Raw genomic sequence first — 24,426 nt, forward strand, 5'->3', positions numbered from 1 at the left:
GTTCCAGATCGTCAGGTCCTCCGAGGTTATCATCATCAGTTGCAAGCTACTACTGTACAACTTCCTCAATTCTCTGGCCGCGAACAAGCACAAGCTTCGAGTTTGCCGGAAGGGGGAAAAAAAAAGAAAAAAAGAACACGCTTCTTTTTGGAATTACGTCAAGGGGGCACTTCGAGGCGAAAAAAGCCCAAAAGCTCGGGGCGGCCGTTTTTAGCTTTTGTGCTTGTTCTCGATCTTAGGAATCCTTTTTTTCTTTTCCTACATCCGGAGTATATTACTCTGCCCTTCTCCCCTATGTAATCGCTCGTCGCCCAGAAAAACTCAAAAGCAGGAGAATCCGTGGGCCAGACTCCTAAAAAAGGACTTTCTAACCTCTTCCCCCGAGGTTCTTTTCTGCACCTCCGACGACCAGGTGGCGCATCTTGACGTGGAGCTTATTCTACCTCGTCCTGCGGTTCTCTTCTCTTCTCTGACGCCGACCCATCTTCAACCAACTTCTCTCTTCCCTCACTCGCTTCCTCGGGAGTTCTGCCTCGATTCAGATCCCCTTTTTTGATCGTAGAGCTCCGGGAATTGATGGTGCTTTTCATCGTCCATCGACGGAGTTACATGCCATCCAGTCCGCCGCACGTCATACTTTAAGGTGGACTCTGCTCCAGTTTAGCCACCTGCACCTTTGTATCTGCGGCCCTTTTATACTCTTTTTTTTCCCTCCTTTTTCTTTTCCTTTTTTTTTTTTTTTTCCTTTTTTTTTTACCCCCGGTATCTCTCTCCACAACTTCTCCCCATATCTTAAAGAATTCTGGCGACAAGCTTTGCTAAAGTGGCGTTGCAACGGGAAAACGCGAAACGACATCTCCTCCACGTTCCCCACCCGGAGCACCCTCTTTCCTCGTTCCAAAGGCATCGCCGACCCCCGAGACCAGGGTGCTTCGTACTTGACGAGCCGCCAAGCGAACCTGCGCCCCGGGATGAGGAGATGTGGCTCGACTTAGAACACCAGACCCGTGCCGACGTCCTGCGTGACCGGCTCCAGAACGACGACTCCGCCCGGTCCTCCATCAGCTCCGATGCCCCCTCCGTGCTGCCGCCGCTGGCGAACGAGAAGCTCGTAGCCTCCGGAAATGGCATCTCGGTTTCGATCGCCCAGACGGAGCCGGTCATCTTCATGGAAGGATTCGATGCGCGGGAGGCATCGAAGACGTCGATGCTGAGGGGCCATCTGCATTTGAAGATCTCGAAGTCCACCAAGATCAAAAAGATATACCTCACGTTCAAGGGTGCGGTGCATTCGGCGTGGCCAGAAGGTGAGAGACACCTGGAGTTGGGGAAGAGCGCGCCTCTTTTTTGCGTTTTTGAAGGTGATATACTGACTACTGCTTCTTCTTCTTCTTCCTAGGCGTACCGGGTAAAAGGGCTCAGTACAATGACGATCACAGCCTAATGACGCATACGTGGCCGTTCTTCAATGCTCAGTTTGGCAGCGCGGAGAACGGCTACGGCGCAGATTTTGTTCAATTGACTCGTCCGCAGGGAGGCAAGGAGGGATTAGGCATCTCGACAATCGAAGTCTTTAACAAGGCACACTCGGCTTCAAGCATGGAACGAGTAGGTATGAAGGAGCTCAGAAGCCTATCTCTCAAGCACACGCCATCTCGAAGCTTCGTAAAGGGTGAAGCGTACTACAACGGGCAATCGGTAGCCCAGAAGGGATACAAAACCTTCCGTCCTGGAGACTATATCTACAATTTCGAGCTGCCGATCGATTCGAAACTCCCCGAGACTATCAAGACCGATTGCGCTTCGGTCAAGTACTGGTTGGACGTGAGCGTGGAGCGTGCTGGTGTATTCCGGCCAAACCTGCTCGGTGTGAAGGAGGTACTTTTCGTTCGCACGCCGTCTCAGGGGTCATTGGAGCAAGTCGAGCCAATTGCGATTTCTCGTACGTGGGAGGATCAGCTGCACTACGACATCGTCATATCCGGAAAATCTTTCCCATTAGGAGCCAAGATCCCAATCGCATTCAAGCTCACCCCTCTAGCAAAAGTAGCCTGCCATCGAATAAAAGTGTATGTGACCGAGACGATCCAGCAATGGACGTCGGGCAAGACCGCGCATCGCCTTGATAGCAGTAAGCAACTCCTGCTTTTTGAGAAGCGTGCGGACTCTGCTAGCGTTAGCGCCTACCCGGGGAGTAGGATGCGGGTCACTGCCGGTGGTGGAATCCACTGGGATGATCGAGCCGCCGCGGCGCAGGGCCACGAGGTGGTCGATCCACGTCGCACGAGTTTGCTCGGTGATCTTGAGAGTGATTTTGGAGCCGGACCTACAGAGATGGAGTTCGATGTGCAGCTTCCTACGTGCCCACTCATGAAGGAAAGGGACTCTTCGCAAAGATTGCATTGTGATACGACGTACGAGAACATTGAAATAAATCACTGGATCAAGGCAAGTCATTTATTTCTGTCAATTGTCACTAGCACATCGGCAAGACTCTAACACTCTACAGATCGTTCTTCGTCTATCCAGACCGGATGAAGCTTACCCCAAGAAGCGTCGCCACTTTGAGATCTCGATCGATTCACCATTCCATATCCTATCCTGCCTAGCAACTCAGTCGAACATCTATCTCCCGTCCTACTCCTCCCCTTCATCCTTTCCTTCTGAAGAGTACGAGTGTGGCTGCCCCGGTGCCCAACCAACCACGAAAGCCCCATACCACGCCCATAGCGCCAGCCCAGCCCAGCTCAGCATGCTCCTCAACATGTCCAGCGACCCATCCTTCCACCCACAGCCATCCAGCTCCACCAGCTCCACCAGCACTCTCACCGCCGACCAAGCCGACAACAGCAGCGAATCCAGTAATCCCTCCAACATACCCACCCGCCCCATTCACCTCATCCGAATCCCATCCTTCGCACCGCCCCCGTTCGAGGACGTCCCGCCACCACCACCGCTCGTCACTCCTCCACCAGACTACTCCACGATCATACCGACCGACGACCCCAGCGCTGGCATCCTGGATTACTTCCACCGCCTGCATCACGCGGAGCAGGAATACGATGAAAACACGCGCGGTAACGCGAGAGTGGATGTCCCGCTAACGCCAGGGGGCCGGGTGCACCGGAGTATAGAGATACCAAGGGAGTTGGTCCGGATCGACGCGATTGCAGATTGAGAGGCAGGCAGACAAACAACTTCCTACCTAACCCATATTCATGTCCATCTTTTGTCCATTCTTTTTACTCCTCCTTTCTCTCTTTCTTTCTTTCTTTCTTTTTTTTTCCTTCTCTCACAAACACCTTTTTGGAGCTATTTGTATTCTTATTCAATATGCCTGCATCATCGGAAGGGGCGAAAAACGGGTTTGGTTCATCCCTTGGATCAAGGTGTCACGGGAGGGGTGCGGTGTTCTGGTTGTCCTCTTGAGGAATATGCATATCTGCATCCATTTATTTTTGTTTATCTTTGCCTTATCTTTTTTTTTATTTTTTTTATTTTTTTTTATTTTTCTTTTGCAAGCCGGAATATCCTTTCCCTCTTAATTGTTTAATCCTTCGAGGTTGCAAAAGTGAAGAACTAATCCTTACTTTTTAACCAAAATAACAAGCATGCCTTGCATGGGGGTGGTAATTCGCGCTTTTTTCCTTGCTTCTCCATTTTCCCCCTTTTTTTTTCCGGCAACATTTTGGGAAAGCCTTTTCATAACGTGCTCCACGCCGTACGGATATGATGCTACTACGAAATCCTGGTTTCTTATCTCGCATCTGTCTCTTTTTTCTTTTTCTTTTTTTTCTTTTTTTTTGCTTCTTGACTCAATGGTACTGGGTACGACTTGGAACGAATTTGGCCTGCAAATAAAAAGAAAACGTGATCAGTGATGACCCCCAAGTCTGTACTTTTCGTCAAAGAATGTGTATAGGCCAAAAGCATATAAGTATATTAACTAGCATATCGATGACATGAAGTCGGGAGCATGTGTTCTATCTAATCCGCTGCCAACGTACGGAGTACTTTACACCACACATAAATACGGAGTAGATATATAGTAAATACGAGGCACTCTTCATTATGATAGGATACCGGAACTATTTCGACAGGTAATAGTTCTACCTATCCTTTTTGATTGTGAGATCTATCCTACATTCTGGGTCATTCTAGTAGGAATCTAGTTACAGACATTCCACTCACAGAAGAAATCAAATGTTGCCCTGAATCCCCCAAATTCCCCGTGTCTTGCGAAAGAGGGCAAAGGTTTCAATAAACCAAACAGAACGCCCTGCCCAGCCCCGCCCGCGATGGGTACCATCTCGTCCACTTGCTCTCGAGAAAGGCGGGAGAGTTCCCGTGCCAGATACTCTTGAAATTCTGTCTTCTCCACTATATCAAGGGGAATCCGCACGCTTCTTCCAGGGAAATATCGGACCAAGCGGTCCTTTGCTTTTGAGGACATCTTCGCAGCTTGGGGATGCCTCGAACGCATCGACAATAACGCTTCGAGCCTGTGCGTCACTTTGCATGAGCCAGCCACAGTTTTTGAGCGCGTATGAAGCACATCATGGCCCCTTAACCGGTTAGACAAACCGTGCTGTTGGACCTCAGGGATGTTTTCCACTTACTGGAACCATTTAGGTTTTCCAAGACTTGAACAAGATCAATCTCGGAGATCAGGTCCTGCTTGCTAATCGCCTTCAAGTTTTCAAGCATATCGGCAACAGAATGACACGCTGGCCGGGCCTCTTCGGGATCATTTTAAAGAAAGATTCGCGTAAACACTCAGCGCCAAAGAGATAAGAGCATCTTCGTGTTTCCACTCACCAGCGTCTCCAGATTGAGGTAGCTGTGGCGGGAAAATAACATTGTTGAAAATGAAATTCGAAATCTCCTTCCTCCTAGCTACCTGCCATAGTTGTGATTCTTTTAGATGGCAGACAGTCTAAGCACAAAATAATAGTATCCCTAACACTGCCACAGGGTATTGAAAAGAAAAAAAAAAAAAAAAAAAAAAAAAAAAAGCCGAGACTGCACCATCAAACTTCTGATAACATTCCTGTTGAAGCCGGGCATGCTAATCCCAGGCCACAATATTCCTGGTCATGTTGTCTTACTAGTCCAGTTGCTAGCGGCCACCAATGCAAAAGAGGCACATATTCATTGCCTCGGATTTTCTTGAATAGATACAGTAAGCTTCAATGAAGAAGTTGCGTTCAGCCGGCGTAGTCATGGTCCAAATATCACACAATGTTTGCTCCAGTGTCGTAGAAACAGCCAATAGCCACAATGAGCCAGGAGATGGTTGCTGGCCTGAAATATGGCTACGAAGCTCGAGGAGGGTATGTATATATTGGGCATATTGAGGAACCCGAAGGAAATACATACATAGGCAAGTCGGTAAAAGTTTTAATAAAGCCTTTTACTTGCCAAACCACATCCTGGCCACCCGTAACCGCGATGCCCAGGTTCATGACACGAACGATGGCGCCAACGTCCCATGGCCCTTACGCAAGGCTAGTCAGGCTCCATTAGAGCCTGGATAGGGACAATTCTGTCTCACGATCGCCCACGAAGCCTGATTTGAGATTATACGACCTGAATCCCTAACCAAGTTTGCAAGTGGCCGTGGGCAGGTACACCCTCCCGGCCTGCGTATAACGGGCCATTTCATATCAATTGACAAAGAAGGAGCTGCAGTGTATTTAAAGGAATGACGTTAACAGGGAAAGGCTAAATCCATTGTTCTGTTTCGACCATCTGGGTTCTTACACTTTGTGGAATCGTGAATTTAGGCGCTAAACCCTGTTGGGAACCAAACTGGGAGCAGCCGGCTGCGGGTGTTGGCCCTTAGCCGATGAAGGGCTGCAACAAAGAATATACTGCTCGTCCCGGAGCATTTTCATTCTCCCTCTTCTTGGGTAACCTGGGGCTTTATCCTCTTCGAACTTCCATCGGCATTGGCGCTCTACGGAGTACTCGCAAATGCTTATTCTGAAAATAGGCGGCCGATGGCCGGACCCAGCATCACACAAAGGGGCTGTGGTTTAGTGGTATAATGTTCCCTTAGCATGGGAGAGGTCCTGGGTTCGATTCCCAGCAGCTCCAATTTTTTTTTGCATTGATTCTTGTGGTTCCCATTGACTTGTTGAGATCGAACTGTAGCCAACATTTCTCCTTTTCAGTTTTTACGCAAGCGGGCTAATTATGCGCGGGATCAAAGTTGGTTCAAGAATTCTCGACCGTTCTTCTTCCGCAGTTCATTGAAAACATGCCGTTTCAACTTCATGACTTCCTCTACTTAGGGTGCAAAGCAGAAACCTCATTGTGATGGACAATTCCCGAGGTCAACGTGGAAAATCACATGTCCCCTCCGGAAATCAGGGTCAATGCGAATACGGCTAGATGCACGCCAAACCGTCGCTGGCAGGTTGGACGGCCCGGCAGAAACAAACAGCCCCCAACGCCACCGTCCCGCATCGTCCATTAGCGGGCTGGTCCCGACTTTTGGAGATGTGATCGAGGCACATGGTTTCTTGTGGCCATCTCCACAGATATGTCTCACTTTCGTCCAATATCTGGTCTCTGCACAGCTATGTCACCTTGGAATATGTGTAAATAGGTCTTGCTCGAGTGTTGGATCCGCGGCGGGAGAGCCATGTTGCTTTAGCTATTCTGGTCAAGTTTCGGGAGGCGAGGCAGGATGGCCTGGGAAGGGTACCCTCGGCGGCTCAGACATGGGCACATATCCGCCTTCAATGACGACATTGGAATAATACCCCGTACGGAAATGATATCACCTGGAGATAGCTTTTCGGTTTCCAAACAAAGCCCTAACGAACCCCAGAATGATCGAGCTCCGGAATACCTGGCTCGAATAATGAGAGTGCTCATCTGGGATCACATCCACGTAAATAATTAACATCCGGCCTAGCCGTTTCTCGACGGGAGCTTGACCAGAAATCCATGCAAAAGAACCTTAGTAATTCTGCGCCACTCACATTGTTTTGTCGCTTGGAGCGTTAGTTCAAGCTTGGCTAGCGGGGATGCGACTGATCGCCAGTGGTAGCAAGCACGACATACATTAGCGTCCTCGTTCAAACCAATTGCTGCCGGTCCAATTATTGCGTCGCTAGAAGTTCCTAGAGCAACTTGCCAGCAGCCGTTGGAAGCGCATCGACTATAGCCGTAGTGTCGAATTTTTATCTCCTAGGCATGGATACCAACCGGTCCCCCTAGTTACAAGCAGGCTAGACCTGATGCTGCTATTAGTTCCTACACCCAACAGTTTGGTACCCAGGAAGGGAACATTGATACCAGTGGTTGACCTTGAATGCACCCTTAAAACGGCCAATATATGAACCCTGCAATGCAAAATGCCAGGAGACTCGCCCCTTTCCTCCTTTCTGGAATGGGGAGATCGTGACATCCCTCGGTGGTCCCGGGTGCTTCCTGAAAGCAATGCCTTTGTGCTCGTGAATCTATGCCTCCGTCAGCGTTGCAACCAATGCTGAAACGCCCTCTGCTCTGCCTATTGGGAATCAGAATGTCAGCAGAGTAAGCGTACTAGGCAAGATTGATCCGTAATCGCGTGAATCTTGGGCCAAGATGCGGTCCGCCCAGGCTTTCGTTGTCGTTGCTGGCGCTACAGGTGTCGGTGCAGCCGTTGCTGTTGGTTTGCTAAAACGGGATACACCATCATGTGCAGTAAGGAAATTAAACTTCATCCCCAAATGCTCTAAAGACTACAATGTTGATATAGTGGAGGGTGTAGGAAAGCTGTTTTCAGAGCGCTGTCAACGACTACGCCTGCGATCAGTGGCTGACAGACACCGACTGCTGTGAAAACACGAGTTATCTTTTTGACATTGGGGAATGTCTCGACGATAACTGTTCGGCAGATGCTGGATCTGACGCTTGGAAAATTATCACAAACGAATGTTATTCAGCCTATGTCACAATTCAATGGGATTATGATATCTTAACAGACTTCCTCGCAACGAGATCCGCGACGGATATCACCACGTATAGCACATCCTATACAACAATCTCCTATACTTCTATAGAAACATCCGAAGACGTTTCTGCAACTTCTACCCCAACGACGTCTTGGCCCGAATTTACAACCTCACCAATACTGACTCCATCGCCCACTCAGTCACATACTACCTCATTTACAGAAGACGATGAGGAAGAGAGCAGTAGCGGCATAGACGAGACGACTACCATAGCTATCGCGGTGCCGTTGGCCCTTTTTGGAGGGCTACTACTATTGCTACTCCTCTGGTTCGCGTTGCGAAGGACTGGCCATGTCCGTACGAAGCCAAAGGTTAAGGATATCTGGTTCGCATTTCGAAAGATTATCGGTCCCCTTACAAGGGCCAAAGTTAACGAACCGGAGGAGCCACCGGCCACAAAAGAAGAAGATCCACCGATAATATATGAGATTTGTGGCACAGAAGTCAGCAGAACGAACAGCAATCAGTTTCTTGAGTTAGAAGCGTCCCCTGCAATGCCTAGGTTCGACGGTGACTCGCTTATGACTCCGAGGGTGTCTCGGTCCGAAGCTGGCTCTTCACATTGGAATACTCAGCCGACCGGGGAAATAGACCTCGATAGAACCTCATTCGCAGGGTCTTCAAGACACCAACGAATTGATAGTGGCTCAAAGCTCTGTGCGCCGTTCCGGGCCTCAAATCCGGAGTCTGTGAGCCCCATGACTCCATCAACCCCTCCTCCAAGACCGGTACGCATGTCGGATCCTTCGTCGTCGCGGCGCCCATCATTAGTCGACCCCCCGACTAGTCCTGTATCCGATCAAGGTAGCGAGATAGACGGTCTGCTAGCAAATCTAGCGGCAGTGGAGCAGCGGAGAAAGGAGCGAGCATCACAGCTACAAATGCTACAAGCAGAAGAAATGGCAATAAGAGAGGAGGAAGCAGCGATATTGGAGCAACTTCGGAAGAGAGCTTCAATGATACCAGATGGCAGAGGGTCACCTCGGTCATCATAGGATCTAACCAGAATAATGCTCCTTTCACGGGGAATAAAAAACATACCTGTCGTTGAGGGAAGGGCAGTCGTGTCACAAATCAGACACAAGTACGCCCTCAAACCCTATTTGTTCAGATCCGCATAGGAGCCTATCCGCCACATCAAACCCAGTTCCCTCCCTATGTGAAAGATGTATCACCATGCCTATCAATCCATACGATCCCATTTCCTGTCAGTGCATGTATATACCCATCATGCTGACTTCATGTTTCTCGCATTGTGAATCTAGCTAGTAGCATCATTTTCCTTGCATTGCCTTACAGCTTTTCACATCTTAAGTAATCTTGGCGCACTCTACGCCTAATTCCTCCCTGCCAGATATTTGTCTATATTGTGATGACCTTTTTCCACGCATAATTCTGCTATGCCCCAAATTTCAACGCAATTCATCCGAAAAGCACTCATACGAAGGGACCTAGTCTAATAACAGAGGGCAATTAGGCCAATTCTCTTGCCAATTCCTACGCTTCCCCTCCAAAAATGTCAAAACTTCCTCTCACGAGGACACAGTGATGCAGGGCCAACACTATAGTGAATCCCGGCCTCAATCATCGCAAAGTAGACTTTTCCTGCAGCTTAGTTTTGATAATGGTTTAGAGAGCCGTACCAGCGGGGCGTTCACCCGCGAAATTAACCAGAGCTTTTAGAGGATAATTAATATCAACAAATGACGGCCGGCGGAATTTGCTCAGAGACTCGAGAAGCAATGAGACCCGGTTAATCAACGCAGTGCATCCAGAGCCCAGCGCTGCGATAGTCAAGGTCAAATCCTGAAGACCTACGCACTGTTGTTCAATTTCATGAATCCACTTTGAGGTGAAGATGAACCGCTCGTCTAGCCCGCCTTGTGATAGCCAGAGCCGACACAAAAAAGGACCATAGTGCGTCAACGAATTGATGACGGACCACATCAAGCGTTTAGCGATGGAGCATTTTCAGGCGAAGAATTACCGCGATTTGAATGGATTGATAATGCATCGGCGAGAATAATATATGGCTCGACGGAACTGTAGGGTTGTCTGAAATGAATTCACGAAACAGGATTTAGCGTGAGTTGCAAGCGGAGGTAGGCGTTGGATTTAATTCCACGGCGGTATATCTGCATCAAAACCTCCCAAAGCATAAACTCAGGCTTTTGAGAGAGTCGAACTAGCCTGTCGATACGCATCTGATCTTTGGAATGGCTTCACGTATCAACTCAAGAAAAGCAGCTTACATACCATAAAATTACCAGGTCTCTATATCACCAAACTTGTCTCCGTTAAGTTCAGCTATATAAAATCAACCTCAAGGTGTCCAGGTTAATAAAGTCACACCCTATCCTAGGTAGAACTTCGCCATTGCGGCTGTTGTATCCCCAGTAGGGGTGATCGGCTAGTCATGTAATATTTAATAGATATATATGTATTTCGTCAACATTGACCCTAGGAGCCTAAACTCGGCCTCTCTGTCACTCGCATGATCCACCAGAGACTCGATCGGATCCGAATCGTCGGACACTCCCAAAACTAGCCTTATCTCCGAAAATATTACCCGTTTTCTCTGCTCAGCACGGTGGGACGAATGGCTTGCACCAAGCTAGTGAGAGGTAAGTGGTACACATCGAATAGGGTTTGGGAAGGTAAATAACCATATATGCTGGAAAATCTCCAGTAGCAGGGCTTCCATCTGGCCAGGTTCCACAGGAGAAATGCAAATGTTAACGTGCAAACGCTTGGGCAAGGATTGCCAATGCAGTTGAAGGTTAATGTAATGAAGTCTATTGGCATTGTACTGTACCTCGAAACGAACAGGTGCACCCGGAATAGAAATTCTAGAAGAAAAAGACAAAATTCAAAAGCTGAGTATAACTAACTATACCGAGCATCTCACCGAAGTACTCTGTAGCCCAAGTGGAATATCGACTCCACTTTCCAGTGCACTAGGCCAGCCCGTGCCTCGCCATAAAACGAACTCTCATTGCAGGCCCTGGTTCTCCCGCCTTTTCGGGAGCCTTCGCTTTGTCCACCTTGATGGCCAAATGTGGTGAATCCGGAAAGGTGTAAATCGAGGATATTTTCTTATCCCCAAGAGCGGCTCGATTGTTGCCCAGCAGGCCATAAACCCCTTTAACCTCCTGAGTTCCGCTTAAGGCTATGAATGCCTCCTTCATCTTGGGATTCGATTCGTCATATCGAAATTGCGCTCCCGCCTTGCCCGCCGGATAACCTGCCTTTGCGTGCGCCTGCGCCATAACCGCCTTCGTGTCCACATTGTCCACAAGATCCTTTATAACCCACTCTAGGCTCTTGGAATCTTTTGGGGAGTCTTGCTTCCATGACTTCATTGCGGCTTCACTCCACTCCATTCTATTTTCCTTTGCAGTAAGGTGGTCATTCTTGTTATTTGTTCTGATCGACATCATGACACCTTTTTCGTGGTTGACGCCATTCTCGTACACTCCCAATTCTGAAGATTTCGACTTGAAAGTGTGTCGGGTGAACTGCAGACTCTCCGGGAGTTTGGTCGCCGCCTGTATATCCTTGGAAAATTTGATATTCACAGGAGATGCATCTTTCGCGTAGAATTCCTGCCACGGCCGGGGTGGCGCATCGGGCTGCTTGCGTGCAATCACTTTATCTAGCCACTCTTTCGAATTTTTGCCGGACTGAGAAAAATAACTCCAGTCCCCTTTGCCAGACTGCGGTATAACAGGCTCAGCCGGTCCTTCGATTCGCGATCCTGCTCCCGCTCCCATCCCCGGGCTTGGTGGCCTCGGCGGACTGAGCGGAGGTGAATTAGCGCCCGCACCCCCCGACGTTCCCCTTCCACCCGGGGACGGGGGCCTTGGACGAAACGCTGGTGGAGCGCGCACATGTTTTAGGCCTCCAAAATACGCCGCACCGACGTTATGTTCGGGAGCATTTCCGAACTCATCAGCTTTACGGTACCGTAACTCTAACCAATTGTTAGCTACCTTGAGGGTGTATGCCAATAGCAGGGCAAAAAAGGGTCGTATACCGCGGCGTTGCTGGATATCAGTGGGCTGGCTAACAGATTCTAGAACAGGTAATAGCCCAGCATCAGGAGTAGAACTCCTCGCGGGTATAATCGAAGCTTTGAGGATAGGGGCGGCTATCAATAGAAATATTGCTTTCATTAGATTGAAACCCATCGTAAAGGGTAGCTCGGAGCGAAAGGGCCCAAGGAGCAAGGCGATCTGCAAACTATGATCAAGCTAAATTGTTTGGGGCGGTTCCGGCACTCAGGCTATATACGGCCTTGAACCCATGGAACCTCCTGTCACCCGGCCTGTTTTGGCTGAGGGATAGCATCCCCTCCCAACAAGAATTGGATTTTCCTCCGGTGGCTTGTGTGATAGGAAAACTGGCGAGTTAGTCAGTCATCGACCCTGATTGACAGAACTGACCGCCCAACCTCTGCCGGGGCCCGAGTTCAAATCTGGATCGCGCGACATTCCATCCCCCACATCTGTGTATTCCGAGTTGGAAATCCACACGTAGTCATCGAATTGAAATTTCTAGTAAAAAACTGCCCTTCAAGACGTCATTCCAGTGTAGTTGAGATGTAGCTTGCCAGATCCTTGGCTTAGGGCGATCAAAAGCCATGCAGAGAAATGCAACTCCAGGCCTCATCAGACCTATGCAGTTTAGCTAAACTTCACCCCGCCGGGTCCTTTTTGCTTCTAATGGTCGATGGTCAATCAATCCTCTGGACCAACTATGTGCTCTGTAGCCGCTGAAATGGGGAAATCCTATTGCCCTTGGTTTTTCATGGACTTTCATCATTATTGTGTCCTGGAGGATAGGCAGAACAGTGTAGCCGTAATACGTGAAGACAAGTTTGACACTGAGCTCGCTTGGATAGCAAAGGAGTAATTGGTATGTAACGACGTTGTGCACTGGACTCCTCCGAAAATGATAACAATGATGCTCAAACTCACCGCGACAGTGGAGGACGTTGTTGTGATGCCAAGATGCCGTTCCAAAACATCAAAAGCGCGACTGTCTGCGGGTTCTGTCTGTTTCGGTCCCTGCAGCATGCGAAAACAACACCCACCTAGCTCCTCGGGGGGAGGAGGAGATGACTTCTTCTTTTCCAAATGGCTCGACAAAAAGTCGCCTTATTAAACTGTCAGGGAGCCTAACCAAGGTCCGGCTCCCTATGTGACACGGCGAGAAGGTGTCTTGCCTCCTTTCGAAGACATCTCCGATGAAACCCACAGGGCTTGAAATAATGAAGATTATCATAGGGCTCTGAGCTGTTTCAGATTGTTTTTGCAAGCGTTTTCATTAAACCGGCGAACAGTGGACAGACTTATGGAAAATATGCACCTCAAAGCGATGCGCGATCCAACGCCCCGAAGAGGCTCTCGAGTCGGATCATCCGTGTCAGTATGGCCCTAACTCCGTCGTGCTTCTATAGCCCAGGAGTTTAGTTGTACCTCCATTCTCACTAAGAAGCATTCTCCGTGTGTCATCCGATTATGTTTGATGTTAGGAATTTTGATCTCACTCCCTGGCGACCAGTTCTTTTCTATCCGAGCATGAAAAGCCCGTCCGTCTGGACAATTTGTATCCAAATTCTATGCTTTTTTTTTTTTTCTTTAAACTGGACTCTTCACCCGCATCCTCTTGGAATGTGGAAATTCATTTGACTGGTGATTTTACCTAATGCCTTTTCTTTGCCCAGATTGCTTAATTGCAGCATTCTCCCCCAGACTGCGCTTGATTAAGAATGACCGGACTATGGGCAAACTCCTCAATCGACCTTATGGAAATGTCGCGCTCCACGGAAGTGGCGGCCTCCATTGCCCGTCGCGATGTCCTCGGCATCGTGGGTTTATTGCTTGGTTTGGCTATGGTCGGTATGGCCATACCAGCGTTTATTCCTCAAAAAGAGCCGGTTGGCACACTCGTCAAGGTTGGGACCGGATCCCTTCGGGAGAAATATAGTTCCTCTGGAAATATCCCGGGAGTCTCTGTATGGAGCGTACACGGAAAAAGACTTGGTCACGCAGTCGGAACCAAAAAACGTGTTTACAACGGTAGCCCTGTTGATATATTGGTGAAACATTACCACGAACTCGGTCAACCACTAGCTGAATATATCTCAATAACTAATGGTGGAATCGATGCAATTTGCGTTGCGTATATTGGAATGAAATGGAACAATGACGTTTACGGCTGGATCGGCGACGTTGGAGGTATATGCGGGGCGGACTGGTATTATACCGATACAGTGCTCAAGAGCAAAGGAGGCACGCCCACAGCGCAATTCAACCCGAAATGTATCTGGATCGATCGGGACCGTAGCTCCGGATTTCGAACTCAAGGGATCTCAATGCATATTACGGACTTCGATGTTTCTGGGGAAGGCCGTAAGATGCAATATGCAAAATACCCGGAAACCATGTGCAGCAGGCCACGATTCCATGCGTATGAGTATATGAAAACGGAAGACGACATCTATATATTTGATCCACCCCTCGAGTATGGCCCTGGTCTTGTGGATAAGGACATCAGAAAGGTTCTTGTGGGCGGGAAACTCACTGAGGACGGAAGACGGCCGTACAGGGCTCGCAGAAATGACGACTACTACCGAATGCCCCGCTCTCGGCCTATTTCTCGGCGTCAACAGAAACTCCGCTCCCAGTTCAAGAGAGAAGTATTGGTTGTGAGCGGCTCGCCGTACCATAAGGCGGAGGAGCTGTGCCAGAGCCGAACCTCGGTTGGGCCTGACTTTGTCTCCCTGAGCGATAACCTGTTTTGCGACATGGAACATAGAGAGGTTTGGCCGTTATGTAGCAACGGGACGGCGACACATGGTTGCTTTGATGTTGAGGAAAGGACTATGAAAGGTGGAGCGATTGGAGCGAGAGACTCGATTTCTGGACGAGCTATCCCGCGAAAGTCGTATAGAACCGTGACAAACTGGTAACTCGTGGATATCCGTGATAGCAACACTTGTAGGTACGAGACCGCGACAGCTCTCTCAACTTTTATTCCCTTTCTCTTCTTTCTTCCTTTTTCTTTTCTGGCGTTCAGGCAGTGCTCCATGCTGTGTGCTAGAATGGCTCAATAGCTAAACTTAAAAAATAGAAATATCATAATATCTGCACGTCACAATCCACTTCCAGCTTATTGCACTTTCACCTTATATCTGAATAACTTGCATGATACCGAACGCCCTTTAGGGTAAGTATGCCTTAAGGGGCGATGCCGGTCGACCAGCCTTGATCAACGGTTCTCGAATCCAAGGTGCCGACCAAGTTGCTCCTATGATACCTCCATAGGCGGTTCCAGGCGACAGAGGCTAGACGTGCCAAGGCAATATCGGCTCGATGATCAAAGACGAGGTACGGCCCGCGGCACTCCCGTGTGGGGAAGCTCAGCGTAACTGTGATGATCGCTCTAGAGGTTCACTTCCGGAGGTGCCCCAAAAGTACCGGGTCAAATTGAGGACGAGCCCTGTACATCGACATCTATGCCAATGATAATAAAGCAAATGAACAGTTGTGGTGCACCAGAGTATCTCTTTGTAGTTCTCCAATCAGATTCTTCGGAGAGACGCCCTTAGAAGATATCAACGCCGGTCTTTTTTGGATGGAAATTGGAGGTAATTGAACAAGAGGGAGAGCCCGGCATCCCAGCGGTTCACCGCAAACATATATCCTCAACACTTGCAAGAAGTCACCCTAGATCCACTGGCGTCTCGGATGGGATTACCTATCCTGGTTTTGGAGAAGAATAGCCTAATTGAATCCCGCCCAAGTCCTGAACAACGGCTAAAGGACTTGTTCCGCTCCCACACGTCCACACTTGTTGATAAGGCTTCCGAAGCCCTATAAGCACTGCGCCCCGCCGCGGGGTTAAAACGGGCCCGCGTCGGCCTCCCCGCCATCCCCGGGATTGATCATGATTGCGGATATCCTCCGATATGGCGTTTGGGGGCATCCAGGGCCCAGAATTTGTCCTAGAACTTGTCCCAACAAACCCCTCCCCCCTCAAAACAAAAAACAAAAAAAAAAAAAAAAAAAAAAAAAAAAAAAATTAAAAATTTTCTGGGAGCAGGACGATGATGGAATCCACTGTGGCATAGATTCCTCTTCGCTCCACTGCTTCTCATCCTTCTTTGGAGGTTAGTGCTTGCACTCGCAATGTTGTAAATGCTGCTATTAGCAGCGTTTTTCAATCCCATCAAAATACAATATTTGCCTGATGGTCAGATCTCTTGCTCTTTTGAGCTGTTTATATGAATTGTTCGCTGTCAGCCTTGGATTGCATCCAAATCCCTTGTTTAATGTGAGATGCAGCCGAACGGGAACAACTTTCCATTCGCCAGACCACAAAGTGTTTGAGGGAAAAAAGGAAAAAAGAAGAGAAAGGAAAAGTATCGTATACGGGTTCCTCGAATTTGAGAGACGAATCATGTATTTCGCCCTTCAGTGCTCAACCCACGTGGGTTAGAAGGGTCCGGCTTTATTCCAATCACCCACGATCGATTGAGATTCTCGTAGGCACTGGCCATATAGAGATATGGATCTGGGATTTGAAGGAACATAAGGAGAACAGAATCTGGTTGAACTCAAGTTTACATGTACGATACGGTTTAGGCAGTACGCTGCGATGTCCAAACATTGGGGGAGGCCATAGATTCCACTGCCAACGCAGTCATCCTGTCAAAAAGGCATCGATCTCGAACTCACCAACAAAAAGATAGCGCTCACTTTCTACACTTCTCAGTGGACTGGAACAAAGCAGCAAGTCTGCCTCGCGAGGTGAAACACCACCAAATATAGTTAGCGGTCACCAGCAGATGGGATCACGCTTGTACTTGCCATGACAAGCAGCTCGATGCGGGACACATCATTCATCTAGCAGCGGAGTCCTGCTGTAGGTCAGTTTTTTGGCCCGCGCTCGAGTGGAGCTCTGGTGGAATCGATGTGGAGGGTACCTGAAACTCAACGAAGATAGAGGGAGGTCGAGACCAAGAGGGCATGCCAAACTCTCCGCCCTCTGTGCGACGACTGCCCGGGGAGTCATGGCGGCCAATGATAATAATTGTTTAGGTGACCTCGAGGAGCCTGGGCGGCGCGCGCCTGAAGCCCGGAGCGCGACACACAGCCCAGCCGGTGAAACCTCCCTCGAGAGCCCCAGACTCCCAGCAGCGGCCCAGCGTGGTTTGAGCGCCCGCCGAAAGCCCGGGCGGCTGCAGCTCGGAGCGACTCGGCAATGGTAGCTGCGGAGAAGGCGCTGCGAGGCCGCCCGAAGCACCGCTGCGATTGGCCGCTCAGCCCAAGAACCGTCACCTGACTAATCTGCGCCGCCGCCCATCCGATTGGCCGAGGCCGGTCGCAGCGACGATGCTCGATGAGCAAGCCAGCGCCATCGAGGGACAGTGACTGCAGCATTATGCGCTTCTCCGCACCCATGTGAGCCATCGTTGTGATCAGGAGGGGAAGGGAGATCAAGTGACAAATGGGATCCAAGAGCCAAGTCTCCGAAGCTGAAGGCGAACCGAACCGCTCACCACCTGTTGGGAGAGTCTACCGCGTCACTCTTTATTTCCTGAAGGTGGGAAAGCGAGAGCATGTCGAGAGCAACATTGCTTTTCCGTGCCTAAACCCAGTGGCCTGGAATATAAAAGGATCGCCATCCGCTCCTTAAAGTGATCGTTTTCCAGTAGCGCTGAGAATTTCAGTCTGTCTAAGAACGTTGACTTCGGAGATCTTCGCTGCGCGTTTGACATTGCAAGAATCTTGTCCGTCGTTTCACACATTACTTGTTCCATCGTGACGTCTGACAGAGCATACTGTCGATTCCACGTCCTCTCTCTTGAACCCTAGTACCCAATTCTTTAAGGATCTTCCTAGCACTATCAACGTTGATGTTGGATTGCAGGCTTTCTGCTCCTTGTGCTATTGCATTAGCTCTCTTCTTGAGACCTCCGAGTAATAGTAGTAGTATTTTATATTGCTACAAGCCGTTAGCCTCATCGCCGATAGACGACTCGTGATTGCTTTCTTTTGAGCCATTTCAATTTTAAAGAAAAAAAAGAGAGAGAGAGAGAGAAGGAAAGGATTGCTGTATAAAACACAGTCCATTATGTCGATCGAAGTCAGACCATTGACCCTGGAGGATATCCCTGGCGCAATTGAGTGCGTTCAGAGGGCCTTTGAGGATGACCCATATTTCCGCTGGGTGTTTGACCCTGCCAAGGTATGTGTCACGGCTCCAATTAACGTCGAGGTTGCATATATTGGCGTCGAGTAGACTAGAGCATGCGGCTGTTGATCCCCATACACAAATCAGTATAAAAATAACACTGACATTTTCCACTTTGTTTCGCGGCCGAGGTCTTTCTTCGCCCGCGGCCAGATGACCTCTGGGTTGTTTTATTGAGAAACACTAGTTCTCCAAGGAAAGAAATACCGCATCCCTAAGGAACCGTTGCCTCTGGGGCATCAACAATGGCCTGTTCTATGTTGCCCGAGAGAGACTCCCACAAGGCAACGGCCAGAACGGGTCCGAAAAATCGCCATCGTACCGTGTGGTCGGCGTGTCTATGTGGCTCAAGCCACATGTCGCTGGACAGAGTGAGAGCTGGCCTTCACGCTTCCAAGATTGGCTCCTCAGCTTTCGTCAGTTGGTCACCAACGTCCAGTTTGGGGGTCGCGGCGGACTCCTGGTTCGTCGATACTGGATCTACAAAGATTCCCAGTTCAAAGCAGAACAGAAATTCTTGACTGATCCTCAGGGATATTATCACTGCAACATAGTCGCAGTCCTGCCAGGGATGCACGGGAAGGGAATAGGGAAGAAGTTGGTAGAAATCGTTACGGATCAAGCTGATAAAAAAGGCATGGGGTGTTACCTGGAGAGCTCGAAGGCCGAACCCAATGTCAAAATTTATGAACGCATGGGCTTCAAGGTTGTTGGAGATTTGGATTGCAATGATAATGGGGCGCAGTGCAAGGTGAGCATGTTTCCTCATCATAAGATTGAAGATATGATGTTAACGTGCATGGCTTTCCCTCCCCATAGTTGTTCTGCATGACCCGCGATCCAAAGCCGCTGATGACAAACGGCAAAGCGGAGTGAATATTAAGCCGAGAAGCACCGAGACCAAGGACAACAAGACATTAGTTATTGGAGAGATAAGTTAGCTGAACTCCCATTGATTCTCCCCGTAATTAGTTGTTTTTGTGGGCGTACATTTCGGTTGTGGGTGACATGTTCACCTTTCAACCTGCATGAGCATTTCGGTTGGAGGCTTTCCACCAGCATAGTGTTTGCCTTTGAGCATTTGAGCAACAGAACCGATGAATTTGAAATGAGAGAACTGAGCTTCTGGTTTTCCGGGACAGCCATTCTGTTATTCTCCACCAAAGAAGCTTTTTTTAGGGCGTAGTCAACCTGAGCCTCTGTAACTCGGGACTCCAGACTTTACATCGTATTAGCGGAGCCGAGGGCAAGATAGAATGCGGAGCACTCGGCCACCTAGTTAGCAAACTATCGAATAGTGAAGCAACGCGGTCATTCTCACCTCAAGAAGACAAACTCAATCGTAGGATCATCGTGTCTCAGAATCAGGAAGCCAACCTCGGAGTGCCCGTTGGCTCATGCGCAGCGAACTCGCTCTCCGTGTTGCTATTTTTCACGCAAGGTTTTTAGCGCAGAGCTGGTGAAACACGGCAAAAGACACCGTCCCATTCCTGACATGAGGATTCACCCTCTCCAGATTTCCCTAACCGCTTCTCCTCTCAGTCGTTGACGACGGTTATGACGAGATGATGGATCTCGCAGCGAGTCTATGCATCGTCGTCGTGGTACCTGAGCGTCTTATGTAAGAGCGCCGTCAGCAACCTCCTTACGTCGTTCGTCGCGCCAGCAGCAATCGAGACCGCCGCAGCGTGGTCGGGCGAAATGAACACGGGTGAGTTGCATCCACGAGATGAAGATTAGCGGCAGAGCTATCCCCCACAGCCAATCAGCGGACCCCAGCTTGCATTCTGCTAATGCACGATCGATGTCTCTCCGTTCGTTTTGGCAGCGTGATCGCGCGCTTGACCCTTGAGGTGTTGGCCAGATCCCCAGCTAATAGTTTCGTCACTGTGACACACGCTCAACACCGGCCAAAGGAAAGAGGAGCCAGGCGGTGTCTGGGCTAAGGGATCCAAGTTACACTTCCCAAAAAGCTGCTCGTTGAACAAGTCGACGCCTTGAACGAACAAAGAGAGAAGGGCAGCGCCATGCGAAGGCCTCGCGAGTTGGGGATGACAGCAACGATCTTATGAACTCATTAAAGAGACAAGGATACGGCCTTGTTCATCAGCAATCGTCGCAACGATTTAATTTTGCAATTCCCTGTCTGCATCTCGTACTGAGTTCCTGTTTTTCTGTTCCGAACCTCGGGTCCTTGCATTGTGTCAAAGCTCCTTTTCACAGACGCGAGGGCAGCTTCTTCCCTCTCCGAGAACCTCTGGTGAGTTATTCCGAATAAGCACGACCGATTTTGTTTGGGTTCACTCTGCGCGCGGTCGCGCATAGTTGCTAATGAGTTAAGCTGCAGTGGTGGCAGTATTAGCCTGTTCCTCCGAAACTCGACGGGGAAAAGGCGCACCGAGGACGTCGTATGGGATCATGCCCATCAATTACTAGATATAATTAATAAATCCTGTTTATATGGCGATCGAATTTGCCCAATTATTCAGTCAGCGCAATCAGGGATCATTCACGACTCTAGTTCATTTTAAATTGATGTTATCATCGTTATGAACACGAACATTTCTTGTATGACTCTTCAATTTGCAACATAACATGAGTGATGAACCGAAAAATGCCTCTGTTTTTGGATTGAGACCTGCTCCTCAAAAATCATGACCTAGAACTCATGAGCCCAATGCGTATGCTGTCATCCCGTGAAGGCTGAATAATGTCTGACAGCTGACAAAATTAGGTATCCCAGCCGCTTCGAACCCTGACCCTTGCTAACATCAAATCTTGTGCTTCATTCTGTTGTCTCCCCCTTTTCGAAAGCAACTAGCGAGTTGTGCGACTCCCGCAATCACTGAGGACGTGCATCGTAGAAAAAGTGCGGCCATTCCCTCTGCACGTCTATCGAAGGAATCCACTCTGCAGCGCCACAGTCCCGTCCAGGCCAGAGTCTCCATCAGACTTGGGGTAGAATGACGATCTCCCGGATTCCCCCACAAGACAGACACAAGAGTGCGGAATATGTATCTCCGACTTAAGCAGAAACATTCCCACTGACAGACTCTCATCTTAGCCTTGACTTCTCTCTGCTACAACCTCCCTCGTATTCTTTGTCCTTTCTTTTTTCATCAATTATTTTTTTTCCCCCTTGCACACGTTCCCTTTTAATTTGACCCTCGATTCTTGAAGAGGGTCTCCGTTCATTTCACAATTCGGCTGGCCTGGTAGCTAGCCCTCGGATACCTTGCTTTACGAACAACGCTCACTTCGGTCAACTCGGAAAGAGATAGGAAAAAGCAATGAGCCGCGCGCAGAGGAAATTCCTTATTGCTAGGAGCAATGAGGATGACGAGACGGCGCAATGCCTACTGGAGGAATTGAGTTCAAGACGTCGATCTCATAACAACCTTCTCACACGAAAAGAGGCCAGCGACAATCATTCGTGGGCTCAAAGAGCTTACTCATCTTTATCCTTCTTCCTCGGCGAACGGGACTTGAAGACCTTTGCTGAAAACCGCAAAGGGCATCATGCCGATTTTGCGTCCCGAAAATCAATCCCATGTCGCTCATTCGTTCGATCTGTGGCTGACTTGGGTGTGACTAATCCCTCCTTGAAGATTGGTAAGAGGGAAAATAAAGGTCGCATGGGAAACGGGAACGGGAAGGGCGGGAATAATGGAGGCGGAAGGCCGGACAACGGGGCTCCTCCTGATAATCCGGGTGGAGGAAGCGGCAACAACAACTTCCCTGCTCCTCCCCTGTTTTTTCCACCGCCGCCACCATCGGAAGGACCACCTATAATATTTCCTCCCGATCAACCGGAATCCGTGCTCCCTACTTCCCAGATGCCGACTTCCACGGCCAAGTTCGAAACCGTCTCGACGACTGAACCCATAAGTTCCAATTTCGTTGAGCAGCCTACACCAACCATCGGCATCAAAACAGAAACTATCGTTTCCAAGATTACAGAAACAGCCCATTCGGATAGAAACCATCCCAGTTCGCCTAGCGTCGCTCCATCCTCGTCTTCGATCTCCGACAATGGACCAAAGTCCAACAACTTTCTCCATGACCCTGCTCGTGTTGCCTGTCTAGCGGTTGGTGTCACAAGTATGAAAATACCTTGAGCCAGGCCTCGCCAGGCATTGATTAACTGACGTGTACTAGTTGCTACGCTCCTTCTCCTAACCCTAATCGGCTGGTTAATATTGAGATGCGTAAGGCGGAGATGCGGGGCCGCAAGCACTAACTCCCGGCGCTCGAATCAAAGAGGTGCCCCAGATGAAGTATGGATCAGCGAAAAGAACCAGCTGCCGAATGGACCTGGGGACCTTAATTGGGACCCTGAATCCACCTTTGCACCACCTTTCGCTGGGCCATTCCGCCATTCACGGACTGATTCGTCAGCCTCGTCAATATTTCGAAAATTTTTAATGCATGCCGGCAAGCAATCCCGAAGAGGCTCAGGTCTATCCAATATTCTTCTGCGAGAAAAGCCCTTGCCAAACCCTCCCGATACCAATTCCGAGTTATCCCTGACAGACCGAGATTCTATCATGGACGACCTTCCAAAAATGCCAGCAAAGACCCATGCCACCATCAGCACGAGATCATCAGAAGCATTCCGCCTAGACCTTCCATCTCCACGCCCGCGACCTTACTGCTCGCAAGAATTCCCGGGCAGTCCTCTCAAGGGTCGGGTTCGCGGGAGCATCTCCAAGTTTTCATGGTCCACCCCAACAACAAAGAGAACCTCGATGTCCTCAGCGGCCCCAACGTATCGATTGCCCTCATTAACAAGCAACTACGCCGGCACAGTATTCTCGGAAGACAGCGAACCACCACATTTCAGAACCACGTCGAGTTGGGTTTTGCATCAGCAAGCTCGAATTATGAGGCGGAAGTGGCCAGAGTCAGACTATCCGCCATCTCCAACAGCGGTCGCCAATTCCATCAGCACTAGGCAACACTCAGAGTGCATGTCCCCAAAAGGAAAATTGCAAGAGATGAAAAGACGCTCTACGAAATCTTTTGGCTAAGGTGGAATACTTTAAACCAAACCGCCGGCCCAGCACAGCCGATCACTTGGTCAGATTTCTTTCCCATGCAATATATACCCCCCCACCCTCTCCTATGATAGTACTCATCGCATCCCCATATACGGAGACCCATGGTTTATTTTTATTTTATTTTATTTTATTTTATTTTATTTTATTCCCCCCCCCCCCCCCCCCCCCCCCCCCCCCCCCCCCGGGGCCAAACCCAACATAAAACACGTAGACGACAGAAATTTCTTATGATTAAGCCTCGACTATCTACTCAATCTTGACCGTTCCTTCGAACTCACTCCCTTCAGGGAATTTTAAATTCTTACCGCTCACTCTAAATATTCCTTTACTGGGACGCATGTACATGAATATGTCGCTATATCTAGGCCAAGATGCCGGGGAATTGAAACATTCACTCTTGGTCTTTTTGCCACAGTTTACCCAGCCCTGCAAGGTGCTATTTAGCTTCCAGTCCTACGAGTGTGACAGTTCAGATCTCAACCTCTTTTTATTAGTATGGTACTAAAAATCAAGAAATTGTCAGGTCCAGGGACTCATTAAAGAGGAAAAGCTGAACAGGGAAAGGCAAAGGCAATATAAACCAGAATCGATTAAAGGAAAAAAAAGAAAAGAAAAGAAAAGAACTGAGTGGTTACAATAGTAAATGTCCATGAAAGCGCTGCCTATTATTTTCTCAATCTGCACTCGGGTGTACGAAGTAATCTCAATAACTCTGCCCCTGCTCACCGTTAATTTATCGCATTACAACCTTGGGAAGCAGAGTAACTCTCTTGGTAGTCTTTAGGCGTCTACATCCATGCTTCTCGCGGAACTATAGCATCTGTAAAGGAGAATATTCCAAAGTATATTCGCGATTTCCCTGACGATCTGTACCCTTCGTTTCAATATGCCGATCGCCCAGATGCGCCTCCAGGCTCCCACGAGTCGAGGGAGTATCCCGATCTTGGCAAACATAGTTATCCCGAGCACAACGGCATGCCGTGACCACGCGGGAGTATCCAATTGGCCTGAAACCAACCCTCGAGGGGAAAAAAAGGTGTTTCAGGATATCGTTGATACTTCCCACCAAATCTCGCCGTTGAGGGATTTTTCAA

The 24,426-nt window shown here is 49.2% G+C and overlaps 7 protein-coding genes and 1 non-coding gene across 8 annotated transcripts; 7 read left to right on the forward strand and 1 right to left on the reverse strand.

Moving 5' to 3' along the window:
• Positions 1 to 979: 979 nt before the first annotated feature.
• Positions 980 to 3,891, forward strand: D8B26_007443 (uncharacterized protein; the record flags this gene model as incomplete). Its single annotated transcript, XM_003066977.2, has 3 exons — positions 980 to 1,307; positions 1,400 to 2,414; positions 2,530 to 3,891. The coding sequence occupies 3 exons, from the start codon at positions 980 to 982 to the stop codon at positions 3,176 to 3,178; spliced, it is 1,992 nt and encodes a 663-aa protein (XP_003067023.1). The 3' UTR covers positions 3,179 to 3,891.
• Positions 3,892 to 5,280: 1,389 nt separating this feature from the next.
• On the forward strand, positions 5,281 to 5,537 carry D8B26_007444 (uncharacterized protein; the record flags this gene model as incomplete). Its single annotated transcript, XM_066125541.1, has 2 exons — positions 5,281 to 5,333; positions 5,384 to 5,537. 2 exons carry the CDS (start codon positions 5,281 to 5,283, stop codon positions 5,535 to 5,537), a joined length of 207 nt encoding a protein of 68 aa, XP_065981624.1.
• Positions 5,538 to 6,027: 490 nt separating this feature from the next.
• D8B26_007445 lies at positions 6,028 to 6,099 on the forward strand. The gene has a single exon. It is a non-coding gene; the product is annotated as a tRNA-Ala (tRNA).
• A 1,500-nt stretch (positions 6,100 to 7,599) lies between these two features.
• On the forward strand, positions 7,600 to 9,004 carry D8B26_007446 (uncharacterized protein; the record flags this gene model as incomplete). Its single annotated transcript, XM_066125542.1, has 2 exons — positions 7,600 to 7,698; positions 7,766 to 9,004. 2 exons carry the CDS (start codon positions 7,600 to 7,602, stop codon positions 9,002 to 9,004), a joined length of 1,338 nt encoding a protein of 445 aa, XP_065981625.1.
• A 1,465-nt stretch (positions 9,005 to 10,469) lies between these two features.
• D8B26_007447 (uncharacterized protein) lies at positions 10,470 to 12,199 on the reverse strand (the record flags this gene model as incomplete). The annotated part of the gene is made up of 2 exons (XM_066125543.1): positions 10,470 to 11,982; positions 12,046 to 12,199. 2 exons carry the CDS (start codon positions 12,197 to 12,199, stop codon positions 10,967 to 10,969), a joined length of 1,170 nt encoding a protein of 389 aa, XP_065981626.1. The 3' UTR covers positions 10,470 to 10,966.
• A 1,583-nt stretch (positions 12,200 to 13,782) lies between these two features.
• Positions 13,783 to 14,985, forward strand: D8B26_007448 (uncharacterized protein; the record flags this gene model as incomplete). Its single annotated transcript, XM_003066980.2, has 1 exon — positions 13,783 to 14,985. One exon carries the CDS (start codon positions 13,783 to 13,785, stop codon positions 14,983 to 14,985), a length of 1,203 nt encoding a protein of 400 aa, XP_003067026.2.
• A 2,444-nt stretch (positions 14,986 to 17,429) lies between these two features.
• Positions 17,430 to 19,148, forward strand: D8B26_007449 (uncharacterized protein; the record flags this gene model as incomplete). The annotated part of the gene is made up of 3 exons (XM_003066981.2): positions 17,430 to 18,266; positions 18,460 to 19,023; positions 19,092 to 19,148. Exons 1-3 carry the CDS (start codon positions 18,153 to 18,155, stop codon positions 19,146 to 19,148), a joined length of 735 nt encoding a protein of 244 aa, XP_003067027.2. The 5' UTR covers positions 17,430 to 18,152.
• A 2,225-nt stretch (positions 19,149 to 21,373) lies between these two features.
• On the forward strand, positions 21,374 to 23,386 carry D8B26_007450 (uncharacterized protein). The gene is made up of 2 exons (XM_003066982.2): positions 21,374 to 22,373; positions 22,431 to 23,386. Exons 1-2 carry the CDS (start codon positions 21,563 to 21,565, stop codon positions 23,300 to 23,302), a joined length of 1,683 nt encoding a protein of 560 aa, XP_003067028.2. The 5' UTR covers positions 21,374 to 21,562; the 3' UTR covers positions 23,303 to 23,386.
• The last annotated feature ends 1,040 nt before the right edge of the window (positions 23,387 to 24,426 follow it).

The sequence above is a fragment of the Coccidioides posadasii genome, chromosome 4 (genome assembly GCF_018416015.2).
Source record: "Coccidioides posadasii str. Silveira chromosome 4, complete sequence".
Classification (NCBI taxonomy): domain Eukaryota; kingdom Fungi; phylum Ascomycota; class Eurotiomycetes; order Onygenales; family Onygenaceae; genus Coccidioides; species Coccidioides posadasii.

Bases quoted from the DNA above. Each gene is read 5' to 3' on its own strand.
- D8B26_007450 (XM_003066982.2), top strand. From the start codon at position 21,563: ATGAGCCGCGCGCAGAGGAAATTCCTTATTGCTAGGAGCAATGAGGAT. The intron at 22,374-22,430 runs GTATGAAAATAC...GACGTGTACTAG, and splicing joins TCTAGCGGTTGGTGTCACAA to TTGCTACGCTCCTTCTCCTA.